The sequence below is a fragment of the Sceloporus occidentalis genome, unplaced genomic scaffold (assembly GCF_023333645.1).
Source record: "Sceloporus occidentalis isolate IW3139 unplaced genomic scaffold, rSceOcc1.0.p SCAF_2, whole genome shotgun sequence".
Taxonomy (NCBI): domain Eukaryota; kingdom Metazoa; phylum Chordata; class Lepidosauria; order Squamata; family Phrynosomatidae; genus Sceloporus; species Sceloporus occidentalis.
The window spans coordinates 169,434,584-169,452,844 of NW_028316982.1; the positions used below are offsets into that span (position 1 = coordinate 169,434,584).

The 18,261-nt window shown below is 41.2% G+C and overlaps 1 protein-coding gene across 1 annotated transcript; it reads right to left on the bottom strand.

The window, feature by feature from the left end:
- Window positions 1-441: 441 nt before the first annotated feature.
- Window positions 442-15,247, bottom strand: LOC149319285 (acetylserotonin O-methyltransferase-like). The gene is made up of 8 exons (XM_089508023.1): window positions 15,182-15,247; window positions 11,106-11,280; window positions 9,776-9,905; window positions 9,582-9,650; window positions 8,385-8,503; window positions 4,793-4,930; window positions 3,949-4,071; window positions 442-1,002 (listed from the first exon to the last, which is right to left on the bottom strand). Exons 1-8 carry the CDS (start codon window positions 15,245-15,247, stop codon window positions 794-796), a joined length of 1,029 nt encoding a protein of 342 aa, XP_089364149.1. The 3' UTR covers window positions 442-793.
- Between the last annotated feature and the right edge of the window lie 3,014 nt (window positions 15,248-18,261).

Consider the following 18,261-nt stretch of genomic DNA (forward strand, 5'->3'; position numbering starts at 1 on the left):
TATATGGAACTTTTCAACATATGTCCAAATCCAGGATTCTGGCCTCAGTTTTTCTTTGATCTGTCACATAATTAAAGGAATAGCTTCCTTATACTAGGATTAAAATGCAACAGAACCTGAAAGAGAGTATCATCAGAACATGAATGGTGCTCATGCATATGTTCTGAAAGCAAACCTGCTAACGTTACTTAAATTAACTATATTATAGTAAGGTGAGGTCAAAAAGCTATTAGCATATTGAGTATCCATGGCTGCTACTTTTACTACTTGTATGGATGCTTTTCTGTTCAACAAGTCAAGCACCAGTCTGCTTAATCATATGGGTGTGAACCTCTGGGCAAATACAGTTGACTTTAGATGGCCTGAAGGGAAGTTACAACATGGGATATCATAGCATGTCATTGCTTTTTTCTATGACTTAAACACAGCTACTACCAGTTGTGAATTCGAACTTATTGGAAGGATTATAAATAATCTGGAATGAAGCCATCTCAAAATGTATCCTGAGGAGAGATGGGGAACCTGTCAATCTCCACTTGTTCTTGGACACCAACGACCAAGAATCTCAAAAAGTATTGTCAGTGTTCTGGGATGATGGGAGTTACAGTCCCACGATATCCAAAAGGTCATAGGTCCCCTTCAACCAATCTATTCAAGTAACTACAAAAGAAAAAGAAGAGGATATTGGAGGAAATGCAGTGCCATATTGTGTTTTGAAATAGTGTCCAGAAGAAGGAAATGAACAGAATTTTATTATCCTGACTTCCATCACAAGAACAAAGCAGGAGCAACATTACTTTCTTCCCAAAATAATGCCATAAATGCTTCCTTTCTTTACTTCAACTTTCTTGAAGCCAGATGCACTAAAAAGCTCACTGTGTTCTGATGGGGTCCGGATTTTCCCATCCGTATTGAGCAGTATCTTTAAGGAAGTAACGTGGGCTTCAAGGGGTCCACTTCTGTCATCATTCAGAATTGATTCAATTACTAGCACTCCACCACCTGTTTCAAAATAAATTTTATTCATTTATGAAAAAAATAAATGTGATACCAATTGCAATAGCATTCTGAAAAGTGAAGTTTAATTTTATCAAGCAACCTATTAACAGGACCTTATGGAAAAAAGAATGCAACTTTCACTAGCTCTAAAAGAAATGAGCACTTCTTTACAAATAACTGCCTCTTTCTATCATAGGAGTGCCATTTCTGTCAAAAAAGCAAACTGCTGGGAAACTATAGAATTTTGTTCAATGTGATTCACAATATCAACCCATGTTCTCTCCCTAACAGCCTCCTCTCTACACCTGCTGGTGAAAGTCTTCAAGACTGTTAGAGGCTTTTATTCTTTTGACAGGTTCAGCTGCATCCTACTCTTGCACAATGTCAAACAAAGAGGAGCCTGGAGGACTGTCCATAAACCCATGGGACTTTAAACTGAGTTTCAGTTGTAAACTGCAAATCTGTATTCAAGTATGTATTTATTACTTGGCAGTTAACCTAAGGGGTGCCATTCTGTGAGTTTGAATCCTTGGATCCATTTTGTGTGTGTCTTTCTAACTCCTTGGAACGTGCAAAGCACACAATCCAGAAAAGGGGCATTTGGGATAAGATGTTGATTGAAACCAGACACTTTCACCTTGAAGACTGCTTGTTATTGTATGCCAGCCTGATATGTCTCTGCTAGCTATAGCATGGTAGACCTGACTAGGACCCCTCAACCTTGCTGGAGAGAAACTAGATAGCTAGGTTTGCTTGAACACCTGCTTTATCTATACAAACTATATAAAGTTTTGTCTGTCCCATCTTCATGCTGTGAATCAGCTCAGCTGTGAAGCTGCATAAGGCTGGGAAAGACTTTGATCAAAGTCTTTGGTTGAAAGTTTTTTTCTAGGTTCAGGACTTTATCCTGCAGTTCTGTGCCCTGGGAGGGGGCAGGTGCAGCAAGACTGACCTTTCAGCTCTTGCCCAACATCGACATCTTATGAGAGGCAATGTCTTACTAAAAGGTCTCTGTTTCAAGAAAGAAATAATAGCATCGGTGTATACTGCACATAATTCCCTTTGAGGAAAGTGACAGTGCACAAGATTCATTACATAGAATAACTTGAATAACTAACAGAGGCCCGGTACATACCTCTTCATAAGTCCGGGCTGGCGGTGGCCTTTTTTCATGTGGAGGGAAGCCACAGCCGCCAAACCACGCGGCTTCCCTACACAGGAAAAAGAACCCAAGAAAAGCAGGTTCGTTTTAAGCCGTAGGGATGCCACGCGGTGTTTACGTAACAATGGAGGCACCCGTGTACACAAGGTGCTGCCATTGTTACGCCACCCATACGTTCTAGGGTTAGGGACCATGTGGTTGCTGCATGGCCCCTAACCCTAGAATCGGCACTGGTACGCCGCTTTATGGCGGTATGTACTGTGCCAGAAACGAATACGGGCGTTTCAGCAGTAATTCCTAAATTTTGGTCCTCCAGGTGTTTTAGACTTCAACTCCCAGAAACCCTACCCAGTCTGGCCAACAGTCAAGAATTCTGATGCTGAAGTGAAGTGAGAAGTGACCAGTGGGGTGCCACAGCGTTCTTTCCTGGGCCCAATTCTATTCAACATCTTTATCAATGACTTGGATGACAGAATTGGGGCATACTTATCAAATTTGCAGATGACACCAAACTAGGAGGAATAGTTAATACCCCAGAGGACAGGATCAAAATTCAAAATGGCCTGAATAGATTAGAAAGCTGGGCCAAAGCTAACAAAATGAATTTCAACATGGAGAAATGTAAGGTACTGCACTTGGGCGGAAAAATGAAATGCACAGATATAAGATGGGCGACACCTGGATGAACCAGACTACGTGTGAAAGGGATCTGGGAGTCCAAGTAGACCACAAGTTGAACATGAGTCAACAGTGTGATGTGGCACCTAACAAGGCCAATGCAATTTTAGGCTGCAACAATAGAAGTATAGTGTCTAGATCAAGGGAAGTAATAGTGCCACTCTATTCTGCTTTGGTCAGGTCCCACCTGGAATACTGTGTACCACTATTTAAAAAGAATACTGGGCACCACTATTTAAAAAGGATGTTGAAAAACTGGAGTGTGATTAAAATGGTGAAGGGTCTGGAAACCATGCCCTATGAAGAATGACTTAAGGAGCTGGGGATGTTTAGCCTGAAGAAGAGAAGGTTAAGAGGTGATATGATAACCCTGTTTAACAGAATAATTTAATTCCCACTCCAAATTAGATGATGAAAGCTTTCTTTCCAATATAACCCCTTTAACTGCTGATGTTAAGGCAGAGCAGCTCATGGGTTAATGAGCCTGTGCAGATAATGGTGTATTTATTTGATACTTGCAACACACTGGACAGATGAAGAATACCTCCAGAGAATAATAAAGACGAAGATTTTAGAGGGAATGGAATAGCTCAGTGGTAGAGCACATGTATGGAATGCAAAAGGCCCAGGTACGATCCCTGGTCTCTCCATAGAAGAGTTTAGACAGCAGAACTGATGCAGTCTGAAACCACTGTAACTGTCATGACTCAATATTATGGAATTCTGAGATTTGTAAATTTCATTTTGTGAACTATTCAATCTTCTCTGTCAGAAAGCTCTGGTACAACAACAAACTACAAATCCCAGGATTCCATAGGATGGAGCTATGACAGTTAAAGTGGTGTCAAATTACATTAAATCTGTAGTGTGGTAGCAGCTTAAGGCTGGAAAAGAATCATGCCCCAAAACCTGGATTATTGCCACTAGTTGCTGTGGATACCAGTCTGGACAGAATCTTAATGCATGCTGTTTCTGAACATTCGAGAAACTGAAACATCTGCAAGCAAATTAAAGACAATGCATATTGTGAGCCTAGGAGTGTTCATTTGTTCATCAAAGTTTGTAAAGAGCTGTCTTGTCCCCATCTTGTCCTATCTAAGCACACGTACCAGGCTTACAAGCCTTATGTAGTTTAGTTAGCAGAGACAAACACTTTTCATCATCCCAGGCATTAAGAATTCTAGCCAAGATATAAAGATCAGCTTCAGGAACTGGATCATTAAAAAAATCACCTGTAATATATGAAGAAGATATCTGTTTACTTGACAATATTATTTTGCACATAAAACAATTATTTCTACCTTCTGAAAATATTATTTATATTTAAGACTATAAACCAAGAGTGTTTATTGCCTGTAGCAAAAGATAAGAGTATAGAAGTATGCTGTTTTGAGAGCAGACTTTTATTTTACCAGTGTTGAAGTGCTTCTCCTTCCCCTGTGCCTGAAGTCCACAGGTTATTTTAGACCAGTTTTAGTTTGCAGTATAAGCGCTGAGGAACACATAGATCTGTCCTCAAGCAGCGGAGAGAGTTGAGGGGAGGACTGGTTAGAGAGCTCCAAATGCTTTCTCCAAGTAACTGCTGCCTGAGGTAATTGCCTCACTAGGACTAATGGAAAGCCTTGTGCAAGTGACACCTGCAGGAATATACAGGGTTTGTATTATGTAGAGTATAGTGGGACTAGTATAATATGATCTTATAGTAGGAACAGGAGTACTCTGGATATATGGTACTGAAAAGAGAAAGTTACATTGCCACAGGAAAACCATATTTTGTCTTAACTATTTCCCAGTTGCCTCCTTTTCCACTGATCACTCTATAAAATGCTTCTTTACTTCCAAAATTTATAAAGTATGCACTGCTGAACCCTGCTGCTTTTTATACATGCCTTGTAGAGGGAAATCATTACCCACAGTTTAAATCTAGGTATGACAGCAGAAACCATAAATTACCACCCTGAAAAGTAATCCGGTGATCCTCTGAGGACACAAAACACTTAGCTCTTTCCACCACTTCAGGTAGGTCAAAAATGGTCACAGTAGAATTTGGGTACAATGAAACATATTTTTTCACAAAGGCATCACTACATCCTTTTTAAAAAGAACAGAGTGGAAAGCAAACAAACAAACAAACAAAAATTATTTTGTGTCTTTAGAACTTCTTCCTAAATTTTAAGTATGAAATTTTATTCAGTAATTTTAATGTATTTCAAGACTAGAGCCACAAATTATTAGAGGGTAAAAGGACATATAAGAAGTCAGAATAGACAATAATGCTCATTAAGACAGAAGGCAGTAGGAAAAGAGAAACATTGTATTATAGATGGATAAACTCAATGAAGGAAGCCATAGCCCTGCGTCTGAGTTGATGATAGGATGATTTGCTAATCTCTCATTCATAGGGTTTCCTTAAATTGTAGTCAGCTTGTAGGAAGTTAACAATCATGAAAGAACATGGCTGTGCTACTTCTAGGCATGCTAGAGAAATTTATTGCAGAGTCCTTCTTTCAAAATTCTGTCACTACTGAATTTCAACACACTTGGCTAATATCAGGTTGGGCTTATCTGTTTGTGGAACTTTGACAGAATTAGAGATGGAAAAATATTATAAAAATATTTGACAAATGGTTGGAAAATGTGTTCCTTAATCGTCAGGAAACCCTAACAAGGTGAATCCTGGAACGACAAAAATCTATGCAGTCCAGGACTTATTCTATACAAACTAATGTACGTTCTTAGGAGATGATCACATTGACATAAAATCCGACTGCTCCCCAACGGGATATAGTCAGGTTATGGGTTGCTGGCTGCTACTGGGTATTATCAGAAGTAAGTTGCTGTTACTGGCCAATTGCAAACTGGCTGCATCTCATGTTGCAGGCATGCTTCGGAGGTCACTTTTCCAAAACGGCAAGCTCCCAGTTTAGAAAAGCGGCCTCCAAAGTGCACCTGGGACCTAGGATGCAGCCGGGTTGCAGTCGCCCAGTGGCAGTGGTGGCAAATTACATCTGATAATACCCAGTAGTAACCCACAATCTGACTGTGGAGCAGTCAGATTTTATGTCAATGTGATCATCTCCTTAATATCTGCTACAGTTTGCTACCAAGACCTCTCTGTAGATACAAAAATCCATGGATACACAAGTACCATAACATATTCTCTCTCTCTCTCTGGCTTTGCTTCGCGACCGAAGATTCAGGAAGGACTCATCCCGCGTTTTGTACAAGCGCGTTGGTGACTAAAAAGGCCAATTCGGGATAAACAGGTCCAGTTGCAGAAAGCACAGCAGAAAGTCTCCTTGGGTGATGTTTCCAGTTTGCGGTTCTTTCTGCGTTGTCGTTTCTCTTCGAGGCTCGTTCGGCATGAGCTTTGGAAGAAGGCTGCAGCGTCATGGATAGTGCGTCTCCATGCATCCCGATGCGAGGCCAGGGAGGACCACTGTTGGTGATCTATCTGGCCAAGCCTGAGATGTTGTTTCAGGGAGTCGTTGTATCTCTTCTTTGGGCGCCCCTCTTACGCTGACTTGTGGCGAGTTCACCATAGAGTACTATTTTGGGGAGGCGATGGTCCTTCATCCTAGAAACATGTCCTGCCCAGCGCAGCTGCGTCCTCAATAGCATGGCCTCAATGCTGGTGATCCCTGCTTGCTCAAGGACAGCAACATTTGTCACATAGTCAGCCCAGTGTATATTTAGAATTGTGCGTAAACAGCGCTGATGAAAGCGTTCAAGGAGTCGTAGGTGTTGGCGATAGGTGACCAATGTTTCAGACTCATAGAGGAGAATAGACAGTACATGGCTCTATACACACTGATTTTTGTACTTCGCCTCAAGTGTTTGTTACTCCAGACTCTTTTGTGAAGCCTTCCAAATGCGCTATATGCCTTTGCCAGTCTGTGATCAATCTCTTTATCAATCTTGGTGTCTGAGGAGATGATGCTTCCCAGGAAGGTGAACTGCTGGACGGACTTAAGCACAGATGTGCCTATGGTGATGTGGGGATGGTAGTGTTCTTCCTGTGGTGCCGGCTGGTAGAGAATTTCCATTTTCTTCAGACTGACTTCCAGCCCAAAGAGCTCTGCAGCTGTTGCAAAACAAGATGTGAGGCGCTGCAGAGCTGCTTCCGTATGGGCAACGAGGGCAGCAGCATCAGCAAAAAGCAGCTCATAAAATACAGTGGTGTAGTAAAACAGTGTCCCTTATATAAAATGGAAAAATCAAGCTTTGTGTTTTGGGATTTTTGATGTGTGTATGTATGAATATTTTCAAGTCATGGATAGCTGAATATGTGAAAGCAGAATACGGTGGGCCAACTGTCAAGGGAGGAGGCACCTTCTGTATTTAAAAAAAACTGATTTACAAATGCCTAGATTCTGGAAGGCTAAGAGTAGTCCCAAGATACTTCCAGAGCTTACTCTGATTGGCCTCAGTTTGACTTCATCCTTCAAATGGAGGTTTACATGGAAACTCCTTGGTGACACCATATCCATGGAATGAAGTGAGGCGATAGGAGACATGTGTTCGTCTCCAAAATGACTGCCTACTTTTAGAACAGTTTCCAGCTATCTCCTAGTCTAGTTATAGTGATAGAACCCTTTAACAATGGGATGTTGTTTTTGTGTGACTTCAAGTCATTTCAAATCCTCTTTGCCACAGTAGCCCCAAAAGGTGTTTCAGAGAAAGGCAGAATGAGGCTGCCCTTTGCAAACTCCTAAAACCACACACAAAGGCACACACACGCAAGAAGGCTGGTTCCATAAACCTGCCTGATTCCTTGCCCTCCTTTTCAAGGGCATGTCCTCCACTTCTTCCTCCTGTCCAGGAGGACTTCCAAAACGTCCTCTCTCTGCCTTCTCCCAGCAGCTGTGACCTTAATTAGAGGAGGAAAAGCACCCAGGGAGCCTAAAGAGGGGAGCATGTGTGTATCCCTTTAAGGGATGAGAGCATTTTCCTTCTTTGGCACAGCAAGACACCCTGGGGTCAACTGAGGCTTGCTTTCCACATGGCTGGCATTATGTGAAGGGAGTCAATTCGCAAGCAAAATGGAAACGTAAATCCGGTAGTTCTGCGAATTTGCATATTTTCTGATTGACCTCACATTCTCCCTGGATTCTCTTCCGATTGCCTGCTGTGGGTTTGTTCCTAAGCCCTAGATGACCCTGCATTGGCCCCACTTTAAACTTCAAATTTTGTCCCATGTGATAACGTCCACAGGGGTTTCTTAGCAAGATTTGCTCAGAAAGTCTTCCTCTGAGACCAAGAGAGTATGATTTGCTCAAGATCACGCAGTGGATTTCCATAGCTGAGTGGGGATACAAACACTGGTCTCCAGAGTCCTAGTCCAACACTACACCATGCTGGCTCTTGAATAAATATTATGTATTAAAGTAATGATATAATGTACAATGGTATGGAGGTGGGGTTACTACAACTTTTACTATCAAAGAATCACAAGGATAAAAAGCAACCTAAGAGGTCATCTCTCAACTCAATAGGGATTCAAATGCCAAATAAAGAAAGGCAGCTAAGAATGTCTGCTACTTACCCCCCAAATCACAAACAACATGGAAACAAGAAAGATCCAATGCAGATATTACTTCCTCACCATAAAGATTCCAAGCATCCTCCATGGCACTGGAGAATCTTTGCTGTTGTTCCTCTGAACTAGGAAATGAAAATCAGAACAGAAGATTAGAACAAAGAATGGCTGCATACAAAGCCTGACATACAGCTGCAAAGATAGGATACCCCTTGCAATAAGTAAATTAGGAATATCCTTAATGGGAAGTTTGCTGGGCTATTCAGATTCTGGTTTTACACACACACACACACACACACACACACACACACACACACACACACCAATAAATTAAGCCCATTTGGGATGTTTTAAAAAGTTACTCAGTACTATAACAGAGAGCCACATGTGGACAAAAACAATGAAGACACAGAAAAATAGACAAGACACAGGAAATGTGGCTGGAAATCAAGGTGGGCCTACTGCTATTCATATGTAACTTCCCTTAAAAAGTGGTGGAACATTTTTGTCTGATATGGAAATATGTATTCAGTTGAAGTTTGCAGAAACAGAGTTGTATATATGATACAACTGTACTATTGTACATACAGATGTGCAAAATGCATTACAACATGCACTATCTTTGTGAATCCAGTTGTAGTGTGTTACATTCCACTAATGCACAATCATGTGAGTGAAAAATTAGACTCTGTCTCCTTGTGCTAGGATCATATATTTTACATATTTGTACAAGGATTACATCACTCTACAAAAAGTATCTTCAGGCAGCAGACATAGAAACTACTGTATATACTCATATATAAATCTAGAAATTTTAGTCAAATAATTGACCACAAAAACCGGAGTCGGCTTATCCACGGGTCAATGTAAGTACTGTAACTCATATATATAATGAAAGAATGAACCATCCTCTGGTGAAAGGCAATAATGAATTCTGCCCTGGAAGCAATGACCCCCTTCTATTCTCTTATCCATCCATCCTTTAATGTGAGCACAAATAGTTATGCCTGCTGGAATTTTATAGGTTCCTTGCCATTGTTTTTCTTTGTTTAATCCTTTAGATCTTTTGTTACACGTCTCTAAGTTTTTCCCTCGACTTATCCATGGGTCATATCAAAATCCATAATTTTGGTCCCCAAACCTGCCTTCAACTTATACATGAGATCAACTTATAGTTGAGTATAAACACGGTACTACTCTTACCTGTTCAAGGCCTTAAAACAATCTTTTTCTGAAGTACCATATATTGATTGAATTTGGTTTTTTCCTTCCCTGAAATAGAACAAGAATAATAACTGGGTCACCTGGATATCTTTCATTCATACAGTTGTAAGTCAAAATCAACTTGACAGCTCATAATAAAGTTCCCACCCTTGACAATTGTGTTAACTCCTTACCTCACAGCATCTGTTAAATACTGCATACTTGGGTAGACAAATTCAGAGTGGAACTTCATGTATTGATACTGGGACTTTGGGCTTGATTTGCCAAGGCAGAGGTTGGCAAGGTCTGTGTTTCCATAAAATCCTTAAAATAAAGGAAACAAAACATTCTGTTTTTAAAAATCTGAGAGAAGTATGATAACAGATAGGTGATAAGTAGGAAGAGCCAGAAAAATAGATAGGTGATACGTACTGAAAACTCTGGAGACTAGGGTTCCAATCCCTGCTCATTCATGGAAACCCACTAGGTGACACTGAGTTGGTTACACATTTTTTTAAACAACAACAACAATATTTATATTCTGCTTTTTTCCAAGTTGGAACTTAAAGGAGACTATAATTTTTAAAAATACAATTCAATTAAAAACATACAAAACATCGACTCATCCTCAGAGGAAGGCAAAGCCAAACCCTCTGAACAAATGTTGCCAAGAAAACCCCATTATAGGTTCACCTTGGGCTTGTCATAAGTCAGATTTGACTTGAAGGCACATAACAACAAAGGTATGGTCCTGACTCTCCAGTTTTCATGGTCATCTTCAGACAAGAGACAAGGGTGCATATACTTCAGTTTTGGGTTGCTCAGCTCTAGGCAAGAGGATATTTGTAAGGATTAATGGACTGGTTGCTGCAACTTGCAAACACACTCCAGGGGTATTGATAATTTACTTTCTCAGTTGTTTCCTTGCCTTCCAGTCATTGTGGCAGAGGGCCCCAGGCTCTACTCTTCATCCACCTTCTGGCTAGAAGCCAGTAGGCTAGATTTAAAAGTTCCTTATCCTTTCTGCTAAGGAAAGGAGAAGGAAGAGTCCTATACAGTTGGTCCTCCGTTTGCATGGATGATCCATTCTGGAACACCCACCCACCCCCCACACACATAAAATGGAGGCTCAAGTGTATTCAAGCCTCATAAGCTTGAATAGGGTGTGCCCCCCAGGCACACGCACCATGAGAATTAATGGATGTTGCCCCTCCATGCATAATCAAGGTCATGGATCTGAGATCCGCAAGTTAGGAGGGGCGACTGTAGTTTCATCTTAATCTAGGAACAGCTCCTTTAGCTAAGTCTTAATTTCCAAATGAGAAAATATGTTCTCTTTCTGTATATGAGTGTCCTTGAATAACAACCTGTGGTCTAATACCTGATGCATAACTGGGGGCCTTAAATAGGATGCAAGTTTTGACCCAGAAATCTTGAGGCATGAGATGATCCTGAACTGGCAACCCTACAGTGTATTGCCATCAAGGGGCAACCAAAGTTCCTTACTTCTTCTAATATGGTTACCTTCATTGTTCTTCCTCTCCATTCTCAGTAACTTTAAACCCACACAGGCCTCCAGCAGCCTCTCCATTCCCATGTGGTTGGTGCTCAGGCGTTCAGCGATAGCTGCAGAGGTCAAAGTGTCTGCTGACTCCAAAAGGAGATCAAATACTCCCAACTCACAGGCAGTAAACATAATCTGGAAACAAACAAGCGGAGGGGGGGGGGAATCAGATACTTAGCAGTAATATAGGTTAACTCTGTTGTTGCTGCTGCTGTTATGGCCCATTTTTAAATTTCTAAGGAATTAACAAAGCAAAAATGGCCAAATACAATACTAGCAATATGAACACTTTTGAGGAAGACATTTTTGTTATATAAAAACTACTGCTTTATCAAGCAGGTACTGGAAGATCCTAATCAAAGCTCTGCAGTTGCTGTCAACCACTTGTTAATATACCAAATGAAATGTGAAGATCTACTTGAATTTAAGGCTGTCTGTGCAAAGCTCTTGAAGGCAGAAGATGAGTTCCTTGAAAAAAAATATGCAAAGTTGTACAAGACATAAAACATGCAGGCAGAGTAAAAAAGGGGGCATTAGTAAAGGGCAAGGGGCTCTGTCCCCTTCCTAATTTGTTTCATTTTCAAGGCCTAAGTACAACTTCTGCACCTGTGCTGAATGGGAAGTGTCTGGGGGTTGAGATGGGCTGTGTCCCATCTATCCAAACAGTGAGACCACCCTGCTCCACCTGATAATTTGAGAATCCTATATTTGCTTCCCCCAAGTTCCCATTAACAACTGCACAGAAAGACATGCTGTAAGCACCCAGGAGTATTCCTAGTGCACAAGTACAAGAAAATAGTTGTGGAATGCCTGTATTAGAAGCAGGTCATTGTGAGAGCAAGCTTCAAGCTGTTGCAAATATGAAATGCCATTGCAAACAGGGTATAACTATGAGGGTGCGGGGTATGTGGATCACACTGGGTAACACCTCAATGGGGTGTGTGTGAAACAAAGTGCACTAGTAGGAAGGAGCGCTAAATTTCCAAGTCTGGTAGCTTTGCTGGTCAGGTAGGAAAGGGAGTGTCCTCCCTTTCCCACGTGTCCAGCAGTCCCATCAGAACAAGAAAGGCTGTGAGGTGACAGAAGAAGGTGTTGAATTCTGGGTCTTGTGGCTTTGCTGGTGAGGCAGAAAAGGGAGTCTTCTCCCTCCCTCATTCGGCCAGCTCCTCCTCCTCTAGCTCTTCGGCATCACGCAGGAAGGCATATGGGGAAAGGAGCCAGTCTGCTCTTCCACAGTGAACTACTGCTAATAGTCCATCTGTTGGGAGGCTGCAGTGCCCAAAGAATTGAGCATTAGCAGCAGTGGTAGCAAGAGGAATGTGGAAGACTTGGGCCACCGCCACCAATGCTGTGGCAACTTGGGAGATGAGAGCAGCGAGCACAATATTTTTCCAAAGAAGCACCTTTGGATTCTGCTAGTTCTCACTGTGGCTTTAACTTAGAGATGAGATCCTGAACATTTTGGGTGCCTTTGGATTCATTTGACATTAAACAAAAAAAGAAACCCAGTGAGTACAATTCTCTGGCTGCCCCAATTCGGCAGGGACAGTGCCTGTTAGGGGTTTATTGTATGAACTTTAAAACCACCTCAAGCCTCCCCAACTGCTGAATTGCCACCTAATTGCTGGCTGCCATCAGCCTGGGCCCTAGCTGCACTCTGCCAGCATTTTTTAGAAGTGGGAAAGCTTCCGACTTCAAAAAAGTGCTAGCAGAGCACGGCTGGGACCCGGCTTGGACTCAGGTTGATGGCAGCCGGCGATTAGGCGGTGATTTAGCATGTGATGATCCCCACCTCCATCCCATGACCTGGTTGCAGTCCAGGAGGTTTGAGCCAGTTTTAAAGTTCATGCAATAAGCTCTTTAATCTGTTTCACTTTTAAAGCTGCTTTGAAAATGCCCCAGTTTCCTTCTCCTCTTTCACTTTTTATCTTCAGCTTATTTCAAAGTGAGTTCAAAGTATTTGCACTAACTTGGGGGGTGGGGGATGAGGAGAGGAAGAAGCAAAACCATGCCCTTCCCAGTAGACTCAGACAAAAAGCCATCTGCTCCATCATCTCCTAGCTTGTCTCTTACTCCTCATTAGTAACTTTTCCCATCTTGACCATGCTCTGATATTTGCTTGTCTTTACATGCCCCAGTTTTCATTTGTGAAATGTTTCAAGGGATGGTAGGAAAACAAGGGAGAGTTGCCTCTGGTGGACAACATCATTTGGAGCCCTGTAGCTACTGCTGAGCAACTGCTGAGCCTCTCCTAGCTTATGCATTCTTCTTCATTAATAGTTTTTACCATCTTGACCACACTCTTTCTGTTAAATGTTAGAGTATATGAAAATGGCTGCCATAATAGGCATGGCTATTCACGAAATAGTGGTTAGAGTAGAATAGTCATAAAACACTGGGAATGAATGTGCATACTTGCATGTTTTTCTGTGTCTCCCTCTTTTCTTACACAGGCAGAATAGACAAAACACAGAGAGGTAGAAAACAAAGGAGAGGGGGAAGAAAGCAGATTGACTCTGAGCAGCCATTTAGTGCTTCCTTTACTCAGTCCAACCAGACAGCTTCCTTCCAGGCCTCTGAACCTCTGCTGGGTCCAAGATTTATAGCAAGTTAATACTTATTCTCTCTCACTGTCCTGTCATCTTAGGAGATATTTTAATCGCGGTATATTCAGGCACTTTAACTGAACTTTGCATGAAAGTCTGGAAGAAGAATGGCCCAAAGCGCAATATTAATCTGAAGTGCCCCACTTATTTACCACTGCACAATGTACCTATCTGTAGAGACACATTGCTACCATACATGACAGTTCTTTCAGACCATGTCTCCTTTCCGATCCCCACACAAGTGCAAGAAATGGTGAGGACATCAAGAGAGAGGTATGGGTGCTATAAAAACTGTATCACACTCTCATTTACTCAAGGTGGAGGTACACAATCCTTTCAGTAATGTATGTGTGTGTATGCCCTTTTTGCCAAAGGGCAAAACAGGGGACAATCCAGGAAGAAACAATGAAACAAACACTCTATACAAAAGGTAAAATCCCCACCAACCCACCAGTTTTCACCCCCTAGAGTTGCCTGCCTGATACTGATCTAAGAAATATATACTGTATGTCCATTATGAAAGTCAGTCTGAGGGTTGGACTAGAACTCTTGGAGACCAGGGTTTGAATCCCTGCTCAGCAATGGAAACCCACTGGTTGACCTTGGGCAAATCCTGCTGCCAACCAACCTGCTGTCATCCCCACTCTGAACAAATCTTGCCAAGATAACTCCATGATAGATTTGCTTTAAAGATACCTTATGTCAGAAACAATGTGAAGACAAACAACAACTACACACACACATTTCCTTTCAAGGCGTGGGGCTTGACACAAAATGTTGCATATCTCAGTGATGCTCTTTACTGAGAAGGGAGTCAGCAGAAATCCTTTTCTCACCCTTCTCCCCTGCCAGCCCTAACACAGCCCCAGAAGCAGTTGAAGTGCAAACCTGTGGGTGGAAATGCAGTGATAATAGATCAAGGGATCCCAGGTAAGGCATTAAATGCACATGTGCCCCCCCCCCTCAGTTCCACATTGTACATCTTTGGTTAAAGGCATGTAAATGTAGTAGCTATTGATGTTCTAGAACTGGAAGGTGAGCTAGTACTGAAAAAGACATCATTGTTGTTGTTCCAATTCCTACTAAGTTGTTGTTCCAATTCCTACCCAAGTAGGTCGTCAAAACTAACACTTAAGATAAGGATGGAAAATGTCAGGTTCACCAGACAGATGTGGGCTTCAGATGAAATATTCAGATGCATATTTAATGAAATCTTTATAAAGAATTTAATAATTCTTTATTTGTGGCATTCCTATCAACTTTATCCCCACCTCACTTGTTTTCATAATAAAAAAATAAATAAAACAAGGTGGGTTTCCAACAATATCAGTTACTTTTAATGAAGCAAGAGGTTTTTTTTATGCTATGCATTCATTGAAAAATTAAAGCTTTGATAGTTATTAATGCTTCAACATTTGCACCGATCCTACCTTTGAAATTAAAAATCCATGTTGTTGCTGAAATAGATTTTTAAGTGTCTCTTCTGCAGAATCCATCCTTCTTCACTATTTTCTGGCACAAGTCCTCCTCTGATGATTGTGTGGTTTCGTCACGTATCAAGGAAGAAAACTCTCTTTGGTTCCACGAGGAAGACCCTCTTATTTTATTGCTATGCTGTGCTTGCTTAATGTCTGTATTGCGAAACACAATAACCTTTAAAAAATGGTTAACTATTTGATGCCAAATGTTGTGAATTGTATTTGTCCAGAAAATTGCCATCTAAACTGAAATATATGAAAGGAAAGAAGAACAAAGAGCTAGTTCACTAATTTTTGGGAAATGAGCAATAGTGATGTTCAAGTACAAAAGGAAGGTGGGAAAAATGTGTACAAAATAGGAATTTGAAAAGAGCATAAGTAAAATGAAAATCTGTCAGCTTTCTTTAAAAGGAAAAGGACACAGAAGAGTTTCAAAGAATTTGAAAAAGTGAAGCACCATACTTCACTGTGTAGTGAGAGTCAAACTAGACGATATACTGAGAAAAATCACTACTTTGCCACATGGCCAACACATCTATCCCTGGATATGTTTTGTGATGGAAGAAACTACATTTTAGCCACATTAGGGGAAATCTAAAGAGAGGTACAATGGACTGGGACTTGACTATTTGAGATGTCTATGTCCAACAAAGGTGAAACATATTTCTATAACATTTGAACTACATGTGACACGTTTTACCAAAACAGAACCTAAAAAAATGCTTCTTAATGCAAAGACATAGAAGACTTTTTTAGAAATTCAATGTCCTCTCCCTAACAAAGGATCCTGTGGATGTGAGGCAACTTGGATCTCAACAGATGCATCTCTTTTTGTCTTGTGAATGGAACTTAAAATTTCTTTATTTCCTGCATCCACATGGACAGAAGGAGGAGGGGGCCACCTGCATGATTTTCTCCTAGGAACCATCTGAACAAGGCCTGCACATCCTGGAGATTCAGAGGGCACCACCTCACTCCCCCAGAGCCTCCATGTCCTGTGAGGTAGCTGCCATGCAGGGCTGCAAGGGCACCCTCACCCCTCCAGATCTTGCTGTGGCCCGAAGAAGTCAACCTAATTCTAATTTTTGCCTCTACTAGGTTTTGCAAGTCTGATCTGAACTGAGAATATCTGGACAAAGTGCAGGCTTGGGACTAACATTGTTGTAATTTTGATAGATACAGATAGATAGGAATCACATTAAAACATGAGCTGTACTAGAACATCAAGTCTGTTGAATTTTTAAAAAAGACTTAGAAATAGTGACCCTGCTTTGCTTCATTCTATACTGCTGCTGTCAGAGAGTCAGTCAGTCAGTCCCTGTGAGTGTATGAGGCTGCATTCTCCAAACAGCCAAAAGGCATGTGCTGTCTTTTACTGGCCGGATTGGTTTGACCAGTGAGAGATAAGGCTGAAATAGACGGCCCTGAACAGGTGACTACAAGCTGCCCTGGAGAAAGCTGGACTGGGGCCGTAGCAACTGCATGCTGCAGCATTGATCCAGCTTTTTGCTGGCTCAAAAGAGGTGGCAAAATGCAAAATGGCTTTGCGGCATGCGGCGTATAAATACCATGCCACCAGAGCACTGCAAAGCTGCCTGCCATTTGGTAAAATTTGCAGTGTGACGATGGCTTGGGAATGGCATCAGAGTGTGCAGCGTCTAAATGACATGCTCTGACGCCATCACAAACTGGCACAAAGGGGCAGTCTATTTCACACCATAGTTTAGAGGAAGATGTGGTTCTTCTCACACCCATAAGACTTACAAAGGGCTGAAATTTAGAGTAATTGTCTGAGGGAGAAGCTAATGGGGAATGAAGAGGTATTGACCCTGCTTAGCTTCTTAGCTTAGCTTAGCCCTGGTGGCGCAGTGGTTAAATGCCTGTACTGCAGCCATTCACTCAAGACCACAAGGTTGCGAGTTCAAGACCAGCAAAAGGGCCCAAGCTCGACTCAGGCTTGCATCCTTCTGAGGTCGCTAAAATGAGTACCCAGACTGTTGGGGGCTAATTAGCTTACTTGCAAATTAGCTTACTTGCTGTTCACCGCTATGATCTCTGGAATAGCGGTATATAAATAAAATAAATTATTATTATTATTAGATGGGAAGGTATTTATGCCCTCCTTACAGTAAATCTGTTTCTACCAAGTCATGCTTACTTATGTGTCGACAGACATCAGTTTGTGTTGACAATTGTCTTGGAAGATGAATTAGATTATATATCCTTGATAAATAATTTGTGAAGAACAAATGATACTCGGAGGTTGGAGGATGGAATTCTCTTCATGCAATGTTGACTACTGCCAACAGTCAATAATTCAAAACACAACATAACAACAGACAAGGGAAGCTCAGCTATAGAGGTTAGAGAAAATAAGTTTTATTTAGAGTTATGTAAATTTCAGCATAGGCCAGAAACAACTTGAAGGCACACAACAACAGCAAAAGATTACGATCATGTGATTTAAAGAGTGTATAAATGTTTTCTGAAACTAGAAACAGAAGATAAACCCATAAAAGAGTACATGGTAAAGTGGGCTCACAATTTTAGAGACAATATTCATATAGCTATATTGGGGTGGGTGGGAATGTGGTCCATAGATATAAAAATTATATATATATATATATATATATATATATATATATATATATATGATTTATATGTTCATCCAAAAAAAGTTAGAGCTAGCCAGAAATAACTGTTAGGGGCCAGTTAAAGCTTGCCAGAAATAACCTTATTTAGGTCTGTACTGGTAGAATAATATTTTTTTCTCTTTTTATTTTCATTACAGTCAGGATTGGGGGTTAAATCCCTGCTGTGTATTAGTTGTGTGTCTTTTTTTTTTCCCTTACTCTTTTTTCTCTCACTTATTTTTTTCTTATTCCTTCCCCCTTTACCCATCATTTTCTCTTCTTCACCTGGTTTCTTTATCTTTGACTGAACTTATACTCTCATCATATGGTAAAATAGGCTGGGTCTGATAGGAATCAGACTCCAACAACATCCAATGAGCTGAAACTTTCCCACCCCTA